The sequence below is a fragment of the Heptranchias perlo genome, chromosome 14, assembly GCF_035084215.1.
Source record: "Heptranchias perlo isolate sHepPer1 chromosome 14, sHepPer1.hap1, whole genome shotgun sequence".
In the NCBI taxonomy this organism is placed as follows: Eukaryota; Metazoa; Chordata; class Chondrichthyes; order Hexanchiformes; family Hexanchidae; genus Heptranchias; species Heptranchias perlo.
Window position 1 is genome coordinate 9,349,802 of NC_090338.1, and position 20,468 is coordinate 9,370,269.

General features: G+C 42.8%; 2 protein-coding genes across 2 annotated transcripts in view; both read left to right on the top strand.

The window, feature by feature from the left end:
• The first annotated feature begins 605 nt into the window (after nucleotides 1-605).
• LOC137332308 (protocadherin-10-like) overlaps nucleotides 606-20,468 on the top strand; it is a 245,812-nt gene continuing 225,949 nt past the window's right edge. The window contains exon 1 of the mRNA XM_067996031.1: nucleotides 606-3,053. Within this exon, the coding sequence (XP_067852132.1) occupies nucleotides 606-3,053 (2,448 nt within the window). The remainder of the gene's footprint in view (nucleotides 3,054-20,468) is intronic.
• On the top strand, nucleotides 13,909-16,395 carry LOC137332616 (protocadherin-10-like). Its single transcript, XM_067996574.1, has one exon. The coding sequence runs from the start codon at nucleotides 13,909-13,911 to the stop codon at nucleotides 16,393-16,395; it is 2,487 nt and encodes an 828-aa protein (XP_067852675.1).

Below are 20,468 nucleotides of genomic sequence, written 5' to 3' on the forward strand. Positions count from 1 at the left end.
TACACTGCCTTTATTAAATGAGGATGAAATATATTTTTACTTCGAATTCATTTAATCGGTTTCGTAGTAAAACATTTGTTCTATGCTCTCCGTATGAAAATCGATAGATGTCGATCGGATTAAGTTAATAGTAAATCAAATACTAACGGAAATTTTTGATGAAGTGATTAAAAATTCCAAATTTGTCAAATGAACAGTCCGATATAATTTTTGATTGCACAACCATATATGTAAAATAAACAAGTCAGCTTTAAGAAAAACGAAATGGTGATTGGTTAAATGTCTCTGTGCTTCCATCCACCAATCAAAGACTGAAATGTGCCTGGAGATCCAACTACCGCCCTCCATCGTCACCATCAGACACAGTGTAGAATCAGAATGGCCGCCGTAGAACGCTGTGTTAGTGTTACGCGTGGAAACGAGGATTATTCTACGAGAAATAAGCATGTATTTCGGAAATCATCTCAGCGATTCAAGTGAACATACTACGTATATTTAAAATGTCTATCTTCTTCTGGTGAAAGAAAAGGGTAAAGAACTTATCCCTGAAAATCACTGAACAATACAGGGTCGCGCTGCTGTAAATGGAATTGGTCGTTGTTAAAATGGTCTTTGTTAAAAGGAATTTGTGGATGAAATGGCAACAATTGTACTTCATAATATCGTCGTGGGGCATAATTTCCGGACAGATTCGTTATTCTGTTCCCGAGGAACTGCGCCTCGGTGCCTTTGTCGGAAATATCGCTAGCGATTTGGGGTTAGAAGTAAGACAGCTGTCTGCTCGCAGTTTTCGAATTGTATCGAGCGCTAGGAAGCAATATTTGGACGTGAATCTAGATAAAGGTATTTTATACGTGAACGACAACATTGACAGGGAACAGCTTTGTGGGTCGAGCATCACTTGCATACTACCTTTACAGGGTGTGATTGAAAATCCACTTAATTTGTACCATGTGGAAGTGGAGATCCTAGACATGAATGATAATGCGCCCAGTTTTCCACAACGGCAGTTCCGCTTGGAAATATCTGAGCTGGCGGCTCCAGGCTCGCGCTTCCCGCTCGAGAGCGCGCACGATCCCGACGTTGGAACTAACTCATTGCAAACCTACCAGCTGGTTCCAGAAGGGCATTTTATCCTTGATGTACAGACGCGTGGTGGAGATAGCAAACTTCCAGTTCTGGTGCTGCACGGCTCACTAGACAGAGAGAAACAGGCGACTCACAGATTAGTCCTAATTGCCAAAGACGGCGGTGTCCCGCAGAGGTCTGGTACTGCTGATATTATAATCATAGTAAATGATGTCAACGACAATGTGCCTACTTTTACTCAGTCGGTTTATAGGGTGCGCTTGTTAGAAAATGCACCGATAGGGACATTGGTAATCAAACTAAATGCTTCTGACTTGGATGAAGGTTCAAATGGAGAGATCGTGTACTCTTTTAGCAGCCGTGCTTCTGTTAGAGTCCGTGAGCTGTTTACTATAGATTCCAAACAGGGAGAAATCAGAGTTAAAGGAAATTTAAATTACGAAGAAGCGACTGTTTATGAGATAAATGTGCAAGCTGTGGACCAGGGTCCCGTGGCAGTGCCTGCGTACTGCGATATTCTGGTAGAGATGGTGGATGTCAATGACAACGCCCCTGAAGTAATAGTGACATCTTTGTCAAGTCCCGTCCGCGAAGATACCCCAACAGGGACTGTGATTGCCCTGATCGCTGTAACGGATGCCGATTCTGGAGATTATGGGAAGCATCGCTGCCATGTTGCAAATAACGTTCCCTTCAAACTAGACTCCTCCTTTGACAACTACTACAGATTGGTTACTGACCAGCTGCTCGATCGCGAAGCAGTCTCGGAGTATAATGTTACAATCTTATGCAGTGACGCGGGAACTCGTCCTCTCTCCACCCACGAATACATCATGGTACAGATTTCAGACATAAATGATAACGCACCACGTTTTACGCAGTCTTTATATACAACCTATGTGTCGGAGAACAACGTCATTGGCACATCCATATGTTCAGTAACAGCTCAGGATCTGGATCAAAACTCTCGCCTGTTCTATTCTATCTTAGAGACCCTGGTTCAAGGTTCTCCGGTTTCCAATTATGTTTATATAAATTCTGATGATGGGATCATAGTCTCTAAGCGCTCTTTTGATTTCGAGCAGCTCAAAACTTTTCAGATCCGAGTCCAAGCCCAGGACACTGGATCACCACCGCTAAAAGCCAATGTGACGGTGGATGTGATTATTCTGGATCAGAATGATAATAGTCCAGTGATCGTGTCCCCACAACCCGAATATGGATCAACAGTAGTTGAGACGATCTCGGGCTCCGCAGAATCAGGATATCTAGTAGCTAAGGTGACCGCTGTCGATGCTGATACTGGCCAGAATGCCCACCTCTCTTATCAGCTGTTGCAATCTACCAATCCGGGTCTTTTTACTATTGCGACAGACACGGGGGAAATCTGGACAATCCGCAGTATTAACGGCAATGATTCGAATAAGCAACGGTTGGTTATCCTGGTGAAGGACAACGGTAAACCATCACTTTCGGCCACAATGGCCCTCCTCTTAACAGTGACCGATGTTGCTACAGAAAGGCTTACTGATGTCTCTGGTTTGTCTGAAGATCCCGGTTTTTCTTCTGATTTAAGTCTTTACATGGTTATATCCTTGGCAGCAACGTCGTCAATATTTTTTGTGGTTGTAATTATTCTCGCCGCTAAAGTGTACAGACACAGAATTGGATGCATCAGCCATAACTGTACCTTTTGCTGTTTCGAACCAAGGAATTCACTAGATGGATTACAAAAAGACAATAGAAATTTACACATTCCTGCGAATTATGTCGAAGTATTTGGAGGTGATCCTCTGTCTCAACGTTTTCGCTATGAGTCCTACTCGACTTTAGGTTCCACCAGCAGAGACTTTACATTTGCCAAAACATCCAATTTAACAACAAATCAGAATGCCGTCAAGGGTGAAATCTGTGTGACTGAAGGGAACGTGAAAACGGCGAATTGCGTCAACAGAACTAAGGAGGTGAGACACGTGGCACATAGCTGAAAGATTTACGTCACAAATATTCACTGGTCTATTACAATATTAATAAATGTAAGGAGTCGCTCAACACCAGGTTATAGTCCAACAGCTTTATTTGAAATCACAAGCTTTCGGAGCTTTGCTCCTTCATCAGGTGAAGTGAGGAGGAGTTGCATAAAGGCACAGCATATATAGTCAGAGAACAATGCCTGGTGATTACAGATAATCTTTCTAACTGCCCTTTATCACACCTCGGCAGACAGATAATCACAGCAATCCAAGGAGTGCTCAAAAAGGTTAGTCAGGGAAACATTACATCCAAGAATACTGAGGTGGGGTCACCAGGGGTCAAAGGTAGCAGATGCTGTGGTTTGTATTAAAAACAGATAACTTTTTTTTGCTGACTCAAGTCGTAGTTGGCTTGTTCTCCATATACAGATGTGGCCAGACCTGCTGCGATTTCCAGCAAAAGAAAGTTATCTGTTTTTAATACAAACCCCAGCATCTGCTACGTTTGACCCCCGGTGACCCCACATCAGTATTCTTGGATGTAATGTTTCCCTGACTAACCTGTTTGAACACTCCTTGGATTGCTGTGATTATCTGTCTGCCGAGTTGTGATAAAGGGCAGTTAGAAAGATTATCTGTAATCACCAGGCATTGTTCTCTGACTATATATGCCGTACCTTTATGCAACTCCTCCTCACTTCACCTGACGAAGGAGCAAAGCTCCGAAAGCTTGTGATTTCAAATAAAGCTGTTGGACTATAACCTGGTGTTGTACGACTCCGTACATTTGTCCACCCAGTCCATCACCGGCATCACCACATCACAATATTAATAGGTTCTGTTGTGCGCCTGTACAATTGACTGATAGTACCATTATTGTTATGTTCCATCACCAGAATGCCCCTCTCTGCCACCAAGTACTAACATTTTTAAATACAGTGCGCTATACACATCTAGACCATTTTATGTCAATATTAACAACCTACCTCAGCCCCATCCTTAAAAGAGTGCTAATGCACCAGATGGACATATTTGATTTCCCACATCAAACTTCCTGTGGCTTCTTTAGGTGATATTGTCAATTTAATGACAATTAGTTCTTAATTGACCATAAATTGGTTGATACTGCTCAAAGTTAATTTCACATTGTGCCCATTTGGCAAAAGCGCAGAGGACTCCCGTGCCATCAATTTAAGAAGGACTAGAACCCAAGTCTCAAAGACGAGAGACGAGTGCGCATACCTGCTCCGCTATTCAGTTTCCTATTTAATAAAATGGAAAGATAAGCACTGATTTAATTTAGATATTATGGAAGGTAAAAGCAGGTTGTATCAAGTTAGCCAGAACAGTTGCTTATAACTAGATTTGGCCAGAAATGTAATATTAATTTCTTTACCGACTATGAGAAATAAGCAGAGATTTGTGGAACACTTTCTCATCATTTTTTGATCGTGTTCCACAGTGATTTATAAATGCAGCTATTTTGTTGCTGAGCCTAACCCTAACCCATATTTGGGTCAAGATATCCCAAAGTTGTGTGGCGTAACGATATTGTCGGAGGAGGGTAGCAGGCCAAGAATGAATATCGGATGAATATTGTGAACATATGTATTGTTATCTTTGCGGATCAGGGATTATTTATGCAAGCCCTTTCTTCAGGATAGCGTCTGTTGTAAATATTCAAGAGTAAGAGTGATTTTGATGGCCAATACTACTTTTTCTAGTTGCATGCTTCCTCAAAATGCTCTTAAGAAGTATCTTACCTAGCATATTTCATCAAAACTAGTTTGGTGATCAATATCCTTAAAGACAAATTGCAGCAGATCTCTTATGCTTCCGTTGTAATTGCATTGTCCAGTGTGGAGATCAGCTAGAATCATAGAATCATAGAAAGGTTACAGCACGGATGGAGGCCACTCGGCCCATCTAGTCCGAGCCGGCTATATACAAGTGCAATCCAGCTAGTCCCACTCCCCCGCTCTATCCCCGTAGCCTAGCTAGACTAGAAAGGCACCAGGTTCAATAGTTAGTGTTACCTTAGCTCTTGTCAAGCCAGGCAGTTGCAGCACGACAATTGGCTGAAGTCTATATAGACCCTGAATGTGGGCACGATTTGACTCTCATACCAATAACCTGGTGACACTCATTACCTAAGTTCACGTATGAAGAATGACCGCTTGAACGAGGTACTGGGAGCCGCTGCTGGCGAAATTCTAGATTTTCGGAAGAGTAATTGGAAATTTGCATAGAGTTGTTCATAAATACAGGTTACACGTTTTTTGAAAACTGTCAATGAGTGAGTCAGGTATGTTCACTACTCTATTCTAGCGGTGATTACAAAGTCTGGTGCTTTCCACTCAGAAAGGCATTCGTGGCAGCGCTGGTCGGAAAACTGGGGGTAGACTGTACCTGAGTTTCGAGTAACTAAAGTTATTGTCCCATTTCACTCTCGATTAAAAACTATTGAAGGTGTACAGCATAACTCTAGAGTTAGGTCCTGACACGACTCTGCAACACATTGAAGCAAATTTACATATTCAACAGTTTATCTCTTGCAAGTGGGGATTGGCACTGTGGAGAGTATAAAATGACTGCGATGTGAAGCTGGGTCGAAAAAGTGCCTGGAGTATCTGTTAGATCTCCCGAGAATATTTTACATTTATAAAGTGTCAATCTGGCTAAGTTAATGACACTTTTCCCCCTGAGTCAATGGAATGTGGGTTCATGGCCCATTAAATATTGAGCACATACACTAGGCTGACAGTTCGGTGCAGTACTGAGGGAGTGCGGCATTGTTGGAGGTATTGCATTTCAGGTGTTAAAAGGAGGCCTGCCCTACTTCCTTAATGGATGTAAAAGATCCAATTACACTTTTTGAGGAATAGCATTGCCATTAGTTTCTCCCTCGACCAAAACCACCGAACCAGGTTGTCTGCTCATTCATTTGCTGTGCGCAAATTGTTTGCGTGTTGCCTCCATTAAAGCAGCACTTCCAATAGCAGTAACCCATCGGCTCTAAAGTGTTTTGTAACGTCCTGAGGATGTGATAAGGCTTTACAAACAAAGGTTATTTTTTTTATTACCGGGCCTCGTTAATGGGCCTGTGCTCCACTAATGTTCAAAAAGTGCCTGGGGGAGCACAGAACATCATGAACCGGCCTTTGTCCTACTCGGCAAGTTTGATTCACCATCAGCAATGGTCCACATTATTAAAATTAATTGTTGCCAACTTACCTTAGCCCTCCACAAATATTGGTTTCTGACCGGCAGTGCAGTGTAACTCGGCCTAAGTCATATAGTTCCATAACTGGAATATTTTCCGTACGGATATGCCTTTCATGAGCAAATTGTAAAAAGAGATCTATGAAAGTAAAATTGAATTCATGATTTATCAAAGGGAAAAAAGGCAAAATACTAGAAGAGGTCGAAAACATTTTGGTTGAACAATAGTAAATATACTGACCAGACGTCTTACCTTTAAGAAATGTCTGTATCGTGATTGGTTGAGGCTGGTCCTGCTTGCATCCACCAATCAGAAACTGAAATGTGACTGGGGTCCATGCTGTCCTCTCCTCGCGTTCAATCAGTTACAATGCAACAAGAATGTAAACTACGTGACGCTACATTATCTTTCGATATGCTGCAGAGGGGATTCCATGAGAAAGAAAAGCTAATTTATGGAACAAATCATGATTCAAATTAACGCACTTTTGCTCAATATATTTCTTTTGGTAGCGAAAAAATGTGAACTAATTGCATTCGTCGGGATTACTGAACGGTACTGCGCGTCAAGCTGCAGCAAATTTGGATTTGGAAATATCTCAATTTAAAAGATACTGGCTGTTAAAATGGCAACTGTTGTACAATACGCCCCACTCTTGATTTCGTGCTGGTGGGCAGATTCGTTATTCTGTTCGTGAGCAACTGCAAATTGGTGCTTTTATTGGGAGTATTGCAGCGGATTTGAAATTAGTTGTGAAAGAACTGTTAACCCACGCTTTCCGGATATGGTCATGTCTAAGGAGATGATATCTGGAGGTAAATGTAAACCATGGAGATTTGTATGCAAAGGAAAAAAATGATAGAGAACAGTTATGTGGGTCCAGGGTCGGTTGTGCATAGTCTGGTAGATCTTACGTTTTGTCGCCAGTTTGATTCCCCTTTCATCTCGTAACTCCACACGGCGCCTTCCAAAAGAATTACTGACTGTAAACAACCTATGGTTCACTTCATCATCTAGGCATACATCACGTTTCATGGTGCTTCTTAGGTAAGGGAAGCTATACACTGCATAGAGCGTGTTCCCTTCGATTGTAATTTTGGGTGACACGTACAATTTTCTAGGAGCTGTCTTAGATTAAACTTTTGTGTGCTTCAGACTGACAGTTAGACCAAATTTCTTACAAGTATCCGAGATATGGTCCATGATGACTTGGAGGTCCTCTGCTGTGTTGGTAACAAGGGCACAAACAATCAACAAACAAGAGCTCCTTAACAAGTTCTGCAGAGATCTTAGCTTTTGGGATACAGGCGGCAGCGATTGTACAATTTGCCATCCGTCCTGAAGCGGATATATACTGTTTTATCCAAGTTCCTGAAGGCATGCGAAAGAAAAAAGAAAGACTTGCATTTATAAAACGACTTTCACGACATCAGGACGTCCCAACGCTCTTTACAGCTAAAGAAATACTTTTGAAGTGTAGTCACTGTTGTAATGTAGGATATTAGCTAAGCATAGAAGCAAACATGGTACTAAACAAAGTGTGAACTGGAACACAACCCTGATTGACTCCATTGGAGATAGGGAAGAGGTTGGAACCTGCACTCTCTTCCATGATTCTAGCCATCATGCCATCATGAAACTGGTGGATCATATGGAAACGTTGCTCAGTCGTTTCTCTCTGCAGATTGTATCGAAGGCCTTTATGAGATCAACAAATACACAGTAAAGGATCAAGTTTTATTCACAGTACTTTTCCTGAAGTTGTCTGGCAGTAAAGACATGGTACCTCTGCCTTTTCTGGCTATTAAGGAAGAAGTTCTTAAGCGATATGCTCGATGTAACACATTAGGATAAACCTAGCAATGGTCTTCCCTGCGATGACAAATAAGGCAATTCCTCTGAGTGTCACACATATATCTACTGCCGTTCTGTTTGATTAGATGTACTATGGAGGCAAAAGGCTTGGAGTTTGTCTGCTTGCCAGCAAAGCCTCAGTGGATGTAATTATTCTGGATCAGAATGACAATGCTCCCATTATCGTGAATCCCAGACCCGAGTACAGCTCAACAGTGATGGAGACAGATCGCGTTTCGCTGAGTGGGGCTATCTGGCACCGACGATGTCTGCCACGGATTCTAATACTGGCCTCAATGCACGGCTTTCGTACCAGATTCTGCAAGCGAATAACGTTGGAAGATTTATGACTACTGCACGTGACACGGCGAAATCTGGACATTCCGGAAAATTGCTGAAAAAGGTGGCAATAGACAAAGGTTGATTATTCTTGTAAAACCAGCACATATGTTGCTGACTTTAATCCTTTAACATATTGCCATGAATAGACAAATGCTCTCAGATGTCGATGGCTTGTCTGAAGATTCCAGGTTTGTTTCTGATTTAAGCCTGTATGTATTCATATGCCTAGCGGCAACCTGGTCTGTTTTCCAGCTGGCTCCGGTTGATCGTGCTTTTAAGGTACACAGGAACAGGACCGATTTTAACCAGCATGGATGTTTTCTGGACAACTGATGCTGCTGGAAACCATCAAATTCCCTTACAGTATAGTCCAGCAGTACTGTCCAGATTACTTCCAACTATATTCTTAACATTTCCGATACAACAACTATTCTAATACAGGTTCCAGCAAGAGTGACCTCCTGTTGTCCAACACATACAATTCATCAACATCGAGGAAAGACCCGAAAGGTGAAACCTTAGTGGTGAAAGGAAAACTCCAGGCATTAAACTATAAGAATAAAACCGGACGGACCACCCGGCATCGGGCCACCAGGCACCGGACATGACAAAGGCAAGTCAAGCCCATTCGACCCTGCAAAGACCTCCTCACTAACATCTGGGGACTTGTGGCAAAATTGGGAGACCTGTCCCACAGGCCAGTCGAGCAACAACCTGACATAGCCATACTCACAGACTCATACCTTTCAGCCAACGTCCCAGACTCTTCCATCACCATCACTGGTGGCAAAAGAGGTGGCAGTACAGTGGTATACAGTCAGGAGGGAGTGGCCCTGGGAGTCCTCAACATTGACTCTGGACCCCATGAAATCTCATGGCATTGGGTCAAACATGGGAAAGGAAACTTCCTGCTGATTACCAAGTACCGCCCTCCCTCAACTGATGAATCAGTCCTGCTCCATGTTGAGCGCCACTTGGAGGAAGCACTGACGGTAGCAATGTACTCTACGTGGGGGACATCAATGTATATCACCAAGAGTGGCTCGGTAGCACAACTACTTACCGAACTGGCCGAGCACTGAAGGATGTAGCTGCCCGATTGGGCCTGCAGAAGGTGGTGAGTGAACCAACACGAGGGAAAAACTTACTTGACCTGGTCCTCACCAATCTATCTGTCGCAGATGCATCTGTCCATTATTTTTTTTATTCATTCATGGGATGTGGGCGTCACTGGCAAGGCAGCATTTATTGTCCATCGCTAATTGCCCTTGAGAAGGTGGTGGTGAGCCGCCTCCTTGAACTGCTGCAGTCCGTGTGGTGAAGGTTCTCCCACAGTGCTGTTAGGAAGGGAGTTCCAGGATTTTGACCCAGCAACAATGAATGAACGGCGATATATTTCCAAGTCAGAATGGTGTGTGACTTGGAGGGGAACGTGCAGGTGGTGTTGTTCCCATGTGCCTGCTGCTCTTGTCCTTCTAGGTGGTAGAGGTCGCGAGTTTGGGAAGTGCTGTCGAAGAAGCCTTAGTGAGCTGCTGCAGTGCATCCTGTGGATGGCACACACTGCAGCCACAGTGCGCCGGTGGTGAAGGGAGTGAATGTTTAGCGTGGTAGATGGGGTGCCAATCAAGAGGGCTGCTTTGTCTTGGATGGTGTCGAGCTTCTTGAGTGTTGTTGGAGCTGCACTCATCCAAGCAAGTGGAGAGTATTCCATCACACTCCTGACTTGTGCCTTTTAGATGGTGGAAAGGCTTTGTGGAGTCAGGAGGTGAGTCACTCGCCACAGAATACCCAGCCTCTGACCTGCTCTTGTCGCCACAGTATTTAAGTGGCTGGTCCAGTTAAGTTTCTGGTCAATGGTGACCCCCAGGATGTTGATGGTGGGGGGTTAGGCGATGGTAAAGCTTTTGAATATCAAGGGGAGGTGGTTAGACTCTCTCTTGTTGGAGATGGTCTTTGCCTGGCATTTGTCTGGCGCGAATGTTACTTGCCACTTATCAGCCCAATCCTGGATGTTGTCCAGGTCTTGCTGCATGCGGGCTCGGACTGCTTCATTATCTGAGGGGTTGCGAATGGAACTGAACACTCTGCAATCATCAGCGAATATCCCCATTTCTGACCTTATGATGGAGGGAAGGTCATTGATGAAGCAGCTGAAGATGGTTGGTCCGAGGACACTGTCCTGAGGAACTCCTGCAGCAATGTCCTGGGCCTGAGATGATTGGCCTCCAACAACCCCTACCATCATCCTTTGTGCTAGGTATGACTCCAGCCACTGGAGAATTTTCCCCCTGATTCCCATTGACTTCAATTTTACTCGGGCTCCTTGTTGCCACACTCGGTCAAATGCTGCCTTGATGTCAAGGGCAGTCACTCTCACCTCACCTCTGGAATTCAGCTCTTTCTGTCCATGTTTGGACCAAGGCTGTAATGAGGTCTGGAGCAGAGTGGTCCTGGTGGAACCCAAACTGAGCATCGGTGAGCAGGTTATTGGTGAGCAAGTGCCGCTTGATAGCACTGTCGACGACAACTTCCATCACTTTGCTGATGATTGAGAGTAGACTGATGGGGTGGTAATGGCTGGATTGGATTTGTCCTACTTTTTGTGGACAGGACATACCTGGGCTGGGTATTCTGCGGCGAGTGACTCACCTCCTGACTCCCCAAATCCTTTTCGCCATCTACAAGGCACAAGTCAGGAGTGTGATGGAATACTCTCTACTGACCTGAATGATTACAGCTCCAACAACACTCCAGAAGTTCAACACCATCCAGGACAAAACAGCCCACTTGCTTTTTACTCCATCCACCACCATAAACATTCGCTCCCATCATCACCAGCACACCGAGGCTGCAGCGTGCACCATCTACAGGATGCACTGCAGCAACTCGCCAAGGCTTCGTCGAAAGCACCTCCCAAACCCTCGACCTCTACCACCTAGAGGGACAAGGGCAGCAGGCACATGGGAACAACACCACCTGCACATTCCCCTCCAAGTCACGCAACATCCCGATTTGGAAATATATCGCCATTCCTTCATCGTCGCTGGGTCAAAATCCTGGAACTCCCTCCCTAACAGCACTGTGGGAGAACCTTCACCACACGGACTGCAGTGGTTCAAGAAGGTGGCTCACCACCATCTTCTCAAGGGCAATTAGGAATAGGCAATAAATGCTGGCCTTGCCAGCGACGCCCCCATCCCATGAACGAATAAAAAATGTAAATTATAGTCTTCTGCTATGAATTTAGAATAACCTGATTTGGATCTTCCCATGCACAGTCTCTGTAATTTTGTTTTCAGTGACTCTTGGTGCAGTATGAACTTGGCAAGGTTTCCTGGATAATGTTTCGGTTCCTTTATATTTTTCCTTCTAATGTGGAGCTGTTCACAATTGTCCCCATATTTCCGAGTAAACATACTGCGCCCCACACTCACCACCACCCACGATATTATTTTACGGGATGTCAAATGGGACAACATTACCACTCATCCAGTGGCAGACAGTGTGCATAAACTAGGTGAAATATGTTTTAAACCACGTGTTTGAAGGGATGATACAACTGATAGTCAGACACCTTTACGAAATCAATAGATACTAATCCATCTTCCGTGACATTGCACACGTCGTTTAAAGACAAAGTGCAGTCTTTAAGTGAGGCGTTGTTGTCGGGTGGCAGATAACTGGAGCAGGGTGCGCAGATGTAGTTCATTTCTAATTTTAAAGCCTTGCATGCTGTATTATTACATAGTCCCATTGTTAACAACTATATCCATATTTATACGGAAAATTGCTCTTTAAACATTCGCACTGTTATCACACCTTACCACCAATGGTAGCGCTACAGCGCCTCTACCGGCGGTATGATGTAATTGCACCGTGAAAAGTTTACAGAGACATTTTCCTTTATCAATGTGAATAGGAATTTATAATAATAAAAACATTACAGAAAGTTTATTTAGAAAATTATACATATAAAGTACGTTTTGAATAAACAGATATAATTTAAAGGAACAGCTTTATCAATTGATTTTAAAAATATATGAATTAACCGTGTGCATATCAATCAAAAAAATTGTCCCAAACTATCAAATTTTTTATCATGTTTATAGCAGTAATTATTTCAGAAAGGATCTGAGAAATATTTCTTCCCTCACATTTCCCAGTACTTTATTTCCCGGGGAATAATAGAGGTGAAACGTATTCATTGCAAGTTTCTATTCAAGATGACCATTCATAAGGAAAAATAAATTCATAATATGCTTGGAACATAATCATTGCTGTTCAGGTGACCTTAGATTAAGGGTGAAATATATATATATATATATATGTGTGTGTGTGTGTATGTTAAATACTGTTATGTTAAACTTTTATAAAACATTGGTTAGGCCTCAGCTGTAATATTGTGTTCCAATCGGGGCACCACACTTTAGGAAGGATGTCAAGGTGCGGAAGAGATTTACTAGAATGGTACCAGGGATGAGAGACTTCAGTTATGTGGAGAATCTGGAGAATCTGGGGTTGTTCTGCTTAGAACAGAGAAGGTTACGGGGAGATTTGATAGAGGTGTTCGAAATCATGAACGGCTTTGATGGAGTAAATAAGGAAAATCTGTTTCCAGAAGTGTCCATAACCAGGGGACACAGATTTAAAGTGATCAGCATAAAAGCCAGAGGCGACATGAGGAAATATTTTTTACACAGTGAGTTGTAAAGATTTGGAATGTACTGCCTGAAAGGGTGGTGGAAGCAGATTCAATAGTAACTTTCAAAAGAGAATTAGATAAATAATTGAAGGGAAATCATTTACAGGGCCATGGGGAAAGAACAGGGGAATAGGAATAATTGGATAGCTCTTTCAAGGAGCCGACACAAGCATGATGGACTGAATGGCCTCCTCCTGTGCTGTACCTGTACCTACTCTGATACCTCTGTGTGGGTATAGTAAATAGATTCAATGCTTAATCTATCACAGTGAAGAAAAAAATTCCAAAAAGATGGAAATATAATTTCAGTTGCGCAACTAAAAATGCAGTCAATCCACATCGATTTGGAAAGATTTCTCAGCTTTAAGAAATGTGCTACTCCTTGATTGGTTGTGCCTCTATAGGCTTATATCCGCCAATGACAGCGTCCAACTATGACTGGTAATCCATACAACCCCCTTCACCAACATTCGCAGGCAGAGTCTAAAATCAGAAAGCAGGCTGCGTAACGCTTTGCGAATTCTGGATATGCAGCCAGAGATGATACTCTGAAAACCACGTAGATATTTTAAAAATGGTAATGGCGACTCGATTAATCACGTAATTATTTTCGTATAACCTCGATCTTCCTCCGATAACAAAGGAATGTGCATCGGCTTCATTCCTGGGAGATATTGAAGACTCGGCGTGTCCTGCTGAAATAATTATAATTCTGGACGGTGGCGATGGTCCTTTTTAAAATATATCGGCTGTTTAAGTGGCAAACATTCTTCCTTTTTTCCTTCTGGGAACTAGCTTCTGGGCACATTCGGTATTCGATTCTCGAAGAACTACAACTCGGCGCCTTTGTTGGGAAGATCGCAGACGATTTAGGATCGGATGTAAAACAGCTCTCAGCTCGCAATTTTCGGATTGTGTCTGGTGCAAGGAAGCAATATTTGAAGGTGAATTTAGAAAATGGAGTCCTATTCGTAAACGAACGAATTGACAGGGATCAGTTTTGCGGGCCAAGCCTCAGTTGTGTGTTGCCCTTGGAAGCCGTGATTGAAAACCCCTTGAATCTCTACCATATCGAAGTGGAGATTCTGGACGTAAACGATAATTCTCCAAGGTTTCCAAACAATCAGTTCCGCCTTGAAATTTCAGAGGTTGCGGCACCGGGAGCGCGCTTCCGTCTCGAGTCTGCGCACGACCCAGACGTCGGGACCAACTCCGTGCAAACCTACCAGCTTAGTCAAAATGATTATTTTATTCTCGACGTGCAGACAAGCAGTGAAGACGAAAAATTGCCATTCTTAGTGCTGGAAAAGACCTTGGACAGGGAAAAGCAATCGACTCACAGGTTGGTGCTATTTGCAAAGGACGGCGGGGTTCCTCCGAGGTTCAGTACCGCACAAATAATTATCCTAGTACAGGATGCCAACGACAACGCACCTGTTTTTCCCCAATCAGTTTATAGGGTTAGCCTATTAGAAAATGTACCCAAAGGAGCCATAGTAATCAAACTAAATGCTACTGACTTGGATGCTAGTTCCAATGGAGAAATAGTGTACTCTTTTAGCAGTCATACCCCTGTTGGAGTCCGTGAACTGTTTAATCTGGATTCCCGAACTGGTGAAATAAGGGTTAAAGGTAATCTGGACTTTGAGGAAAATAGTAGTTTTAAGATCAACGTGCAAGCAATGGACAAGGGTCCTCATGCAACCCCGGTGTATTGTGACGTGCTAGTGAACATTATTGATGTAAACGACCACGTACCTGAGGTGGCACTGACTTCTGTGTCCAGCTCAGTGCGCGAAGATGCCCTTGCAGGGACTGTGGTGGCTCTCTTTAGTGCAGCAGACAAAGATTCTGGGGAAAATGGGCAAGTGAAATGCCATATCCCAGAAAAGCTTCCTTTCACGTTAGATTTTTCTTTGAAGAACTATTATAGAGTGCTTACACAAAAGCCACTGGATCGTGAACACATCTCCAAATATGAGATCATCATCACATGCAGTGATTCAGGGACCCCTCCTCTGATATCCAAGAAAACTATCATGGTGGAAGTTTCAGATATAAATGACAACGCACCACGATTTACGCAGCCTTTATATACAACGTATGTGATGGAGAATAATGCGATTGGGACTTCTATATTCTCCGTGACAGCCTTTGATCCAGATGGAGGACAGAACGCTCGACTAAACTATTCTATTCTGGAGACTCGGGTTCATGGCGCCTCTGTAGCCGGTTACATCTCCATCAAATCAGAGAGTGGTGTCATATTTTCTCAGAGATCTTTTGATTACGAGAAACTAAAACACTTTCAGGTGGAAGTTCAGGTCCAGGACTGTGGAACCCCATCACTCACCAGCAACACTTCGGTGGATATTATTATCCTTGATCAGAATGACAATGTTCCATTGATCGTGCAGCCATTACCCGAGTTCGGTTCTACAGCGATAGAGACAATGTCCAGGTTTGCTGAACCAGGTTATCTAGTTACCAAAGTATCGGCCATCGATGCTGACTCTGGCCAGAATGCTCGCCTTTCTTACCAGATTCTCCAAGCTACTGACCCTCGACTTTTCACTATTTCACCAGACACGGGTGAAATATGGGCAATTCGTAGTATCGTGAACAAAGATGCCACCAAGCAACGGTTGGTTATTGTGGTCAAAGACTGTGGAACACGACCACTTTCTGCTACAATGACCATCATCTTGTCAGTGATTGAAGATCATACGGAAATTCTTTCTGTTGCAAGCAATTTATCTGAGGATCCTGAGTTTGCTTACGATACAAGCATTTTCTTAGTCATCTCTTTAGGGGTAATATCTACTATTTTGTTCGTGGTTTTAATTACCCTCTCTTTTAAAGTCCACAAGAACAGGAATGGTTTTGGTGATCACAACTGTGTCCTGAGCACTTGCTGTTGCTTTGAAGCAAGGAATTCGCTGAATGGAATTCAAAAAGCCAGTCGAAATCTTCAGATACCTCCGAACTACGTTGAAGTATTTGGGGGTGATCCACTTTCACAAAGTTACCGCTACGAGACATGTTCCACTTCAAATTCAAAGGCGAGAGACTTCATGTTCCCCAAGATGTGTAATTCATCTGCAGGAAAAATTAATGTCAGAACTGAAACGATGGACACCGAAAACAACTCTGGCTCATCAAATCCTGAATATTTTCGGAGCACTGTAAATAATGAGGTGAGGCGCTTCTAAAGCAAAAACACTCCGGTTTTTATCTGGCTATGCAGCTACTCACTTGATGATTCCATTACTACGAGGTGGGCAGATGAAGGGGATATCTAAAATCCAGAGTTCTCGGTTTTCTGCACTATTTCACTTCCCAGGTAACATGCTAGATTGTGCCCCACTGCATTGCGTTGTGGTTCCGTCACGTTATCGTCCCATTCCTTTACAATTTAGTAGTTGTAGCTGTAATCTGCCTATCCATCCCTATACCCTATAAATAAACATGTTGTAAAATAGGAAACGAAGTGATAGTTGCACAATTGTCATGGAAAATGTAAAGAAAAATTAATCAAATTCCATGTGCCAATTTCCTATTGGTCCCACCTCAGGTAAAATGCAATGCTGAAGTTGCATTTTCGCTGAGAAAAGTTCAAAATAAGCAAACCTCCGAGTAGTAATTTATTGAGGAAATATTTGTAACTACCAAACATTGCCAGCACAGTCCAGTGCTAAAATAAGTTAACAGGATAAAAGTAAATGGGTATGCAGGTAAGAATGGTGAATATGTCACACTTGGTCATTGGGGACTGCCCTTGTGATGTTTACACTTTATGCACATTGTTGAGTCATTCAGAATGGAATAGCTTTACAACGAATCGTGCCGTATTATACCTTGTCTGGGACTACTTCATGCTGGAATGGGTGCCCAAATAGGTGGCAACGTTAATGCCTGTTTTCAGAACCAAGAGCCATCAACTTAATGAGCACGTGGAATTATACAAAAAATGTTAAGGAAATAAATAAATAAACAAATAACGCCAAGGGCAGGATTAACGTGGACGATCTATATTTGAAGCATAAATAAACAATATCATTTGAAGATTTAGATATCTCCTCATGCAATTTCATGAAGGAAGCTTTAATCGAGCTATTTTCTTTCTAGGAGCAGTTTCTGGATGAGTGATTCTGGGGTTAAAGGAATCTAATTCCAATTGATAATCGGAGACTTATGGATAACCTTGGGAATGCAGGGCAGTGAGCATGACATATGTAGTAAGTAGAACATTGGAGGGGCGATTGGTGTGAGAACAGAGGAAGACATGCATTCGGTATATGTGCTATGAGGAATGAAGCAGAAAAAAGGGGCATATGACATGAAGCAGAAAAAAGGAGCATACGACAGATGTCAGGTTGATAACACAAGTGAGAACCAGGCTGAATATAGAAAGTTCAGAGAGGAAGTGAAAAAGGAAATAAGAGGGGCAAAGAGAGAGTTTGAGAATATACTGGCGGCAAACATAAAAGGGAATCCAAAAGTCACCTATAGGCATGTAAACAGTAAACGACTAGTAAGAGGAGGGGTGGGGCCATTCGGGGACCAAAAAGAAGATCTACTCATGAAGGCAGAGGGCATGGCCAACGTATTAAATGAGTACTTTGCATTTGTCTTTATCAAGGAAAAATATGCTGCCAGAGTCTCAGTGAGGGAAGATGTAGTTGAAATACTAGATGGGCTAATAATTGATAAAAAGGAGGTACTATAAAGGCTAACTGTATTTATAGTAGATAAGTCACCTGGTCCTGATGGGTTGCATCCTCTGTTGCTGAGGGAAATAGGTGTGGAAATTGTGGCGGTACTGGCCATAATCTTCCAAACGTCCTTAGATATGGGGGCGGTGCCAGAGGACTGGAGAGTTGCAAATGTTACATCCTTGTTCAAAAAAGAGCGTAAGGATAAACCCAGCAACTACAGGCCAGTCAGTTTAACCTCGGTGGTGGGGAAACCTTTTAGAAACAATAACCTGGGACTGAATTAGCAGTCACTTGGTCAAGTGTGGATTGATTAGAGAAAGCCAGTACGGATTTGTTAAAGGCAAATCGTGTTTAACTAACTTGATAGAGTTTTTTGATAAGGTAACAGAGAGGGTCGTTGAGGGCAATGCGGTTGATGCGGTGTATACGGACTTTCAAAAGGCGTTTGATAAAATGCCGCATAATAGGCTTGTCATCAAGTTTGAAGCCCATGGAATAAAAGGGGCAGTAGCAGCATGGATACGAAATTGGCTAAGTAACAGGAAGCAGAAATTAGTGGTGAACGGTTGTTTTTCGGACTGGAGGGAGATGTACTGTGGGTTCCCTAGGGGTCGGTACTAGGACCACTGCTTTTCTTGATATATATTAATGACTTGGACTTGGGTGTACAGGGCACAATTTCAAAATTTGCAGATGAGACAAAACTTGGAAGGGTAGTGAACAGTGAGGATAGTGATAGACTTCAAGAGAACGTAGACAGGCTGGTGGCAAGGATGGACACGTGGCAGATGAAATTTAACGCAGAAAAATGTGAAGTAATACATTTTGGTAGGAAGAACGAGGAAAGACAATATAAACTATTGGGCACAATTCTAAAAGGGGTACAGGAACAGAGAGATCTGGGGATATATGTGCACAAATCGTTGAAAGTGGCAGGGCAGGTTGAGAAAGTGGTTAAAGTAGCATACGGGATCCTGGGCTTTGTAAATAGAGGCATGGGGTACAAAAGCAAGGAAGTCATGATGAACCTTTATAAAACCATTGGTTCGACCACAACTGGAATATTGTGTCCAGTTTTGCGTACTTCGCTTTAGAAAAGTTGTGAAGGCCTTAGAGAGGGTGCAGAAAAGATTTACTAGAATGGTTCCAGGGATGAGGGACTTTAGTTACGTGGATAGACTGGAGAAGCTGGGGTTCTTCTCCTTGGAACAGAGAAGGTTGAGAGGAGATTTGATAGAGGTATTTAAAATCATGAAGGGTCTAGACAGAATAGATAGAGAGAAACTGTTCCCATTGTAAGAACCAGAGGACATAGATTTAAGGTGATTGGCAAAAGAACCAAAGGTGATGTGAGGAAAAGCTTTATTATGCAGCGAGTGGTTAGGATCTGGAATGCACTGGCAGGAGGGATGGTGAAAGCAGATTCAATCGTGGGTTTCAAAAGGGAACTAGATAAGTACTTGAAAGGAAAAAAAATGCAGGGCTATGGGGATAGGGCGGGGGAGTGGGAATAGCTGGATTGCTCGTGCATGGAGCCGGCACGGACTCGATGGGCCGAATTGCCTCCTTCCGCGCTGTAACCCATCTATGATCCTATGAGTAGGAAAGCTGTGATTTTTTTGCGCAGCAGTAAAAGAAGGCTAAGCAGAGACTATTAATACATTTTTATGGTTCTAAAAAGAATGGATAAACTGAACCTTAAGAAATTGTTTGACAGCTTCTGTAATCAAGGTGCATGGACTTAAAACCGAGAGACTAGGTGAACATTTGAAACCTAACTGCTCCAGACAGAGGGTGGTGATGATGTAGAACAGGCTACCGAGGGAGACAGCGGAAGTGGATATTGTCAACAAGTTCGAGTGGCAATTGGGTAGGTTTTTAGCGAAAGCAGCGACCCTGACGATAACAACCGCAAAATAATCTTATAACAGAAAAGAATTCTTAACAGAAAAATGTTAGTTACACTTTCGTTACACAGCATTAAATTCATATTTTATACAGACATTTACCAAGATATTCAAGCTTTGAGAAATGATCAGTATTCTGATTGGTAGAGTCTGGGAGTGCCTCCGTTCACCAAAACTAGCCTGAAACGTCACTGAATCCTGACGGCCGTTTTCCCTTCCCCTGTGCCAGGTCAGATGCAATGTGCGCGCTGAATGTCTATGTAGCAATTTTTTTTTTTTTTAAAGATTTATCTGAAATATCCCAAAAATTTAACAAGTAATGTTTTTGTCGTAGAATACAACTATTTAACCAAGTAAACTAAATATGGTGTAATTTACTTTATATCAATGGACCTTTAGACGATGCTATGACGTACTGAAATAATTGCATTACATCATTTCTGATGTGGTATATTGTACAATATATTTGCGGTTAAAATTGCAAATGTTACACTATACAATGGCCACTGGGATATAGTTTCCGAGTAGTTTAGCTGCTTGATTCTTTTAGACCTACAACTGGATGCCATTGTTGCGCATATTGCAGAGGATTTAGGATTAGACATAAAGTACTTCTCCTCTAGCAGATTTCGGATTGCAACGAGTCCCAGGACGTAAACT

Bases quoted from the DNA above. Each gene is read 5' to 3' on its own strand.
- LOC137332616 (XM_067996574.1), top strand. From the start codon at position 13,909: ATGGTCCTTTTTAAAATATATCGGCTGTTTAAGTGGCAAACATTCTTC.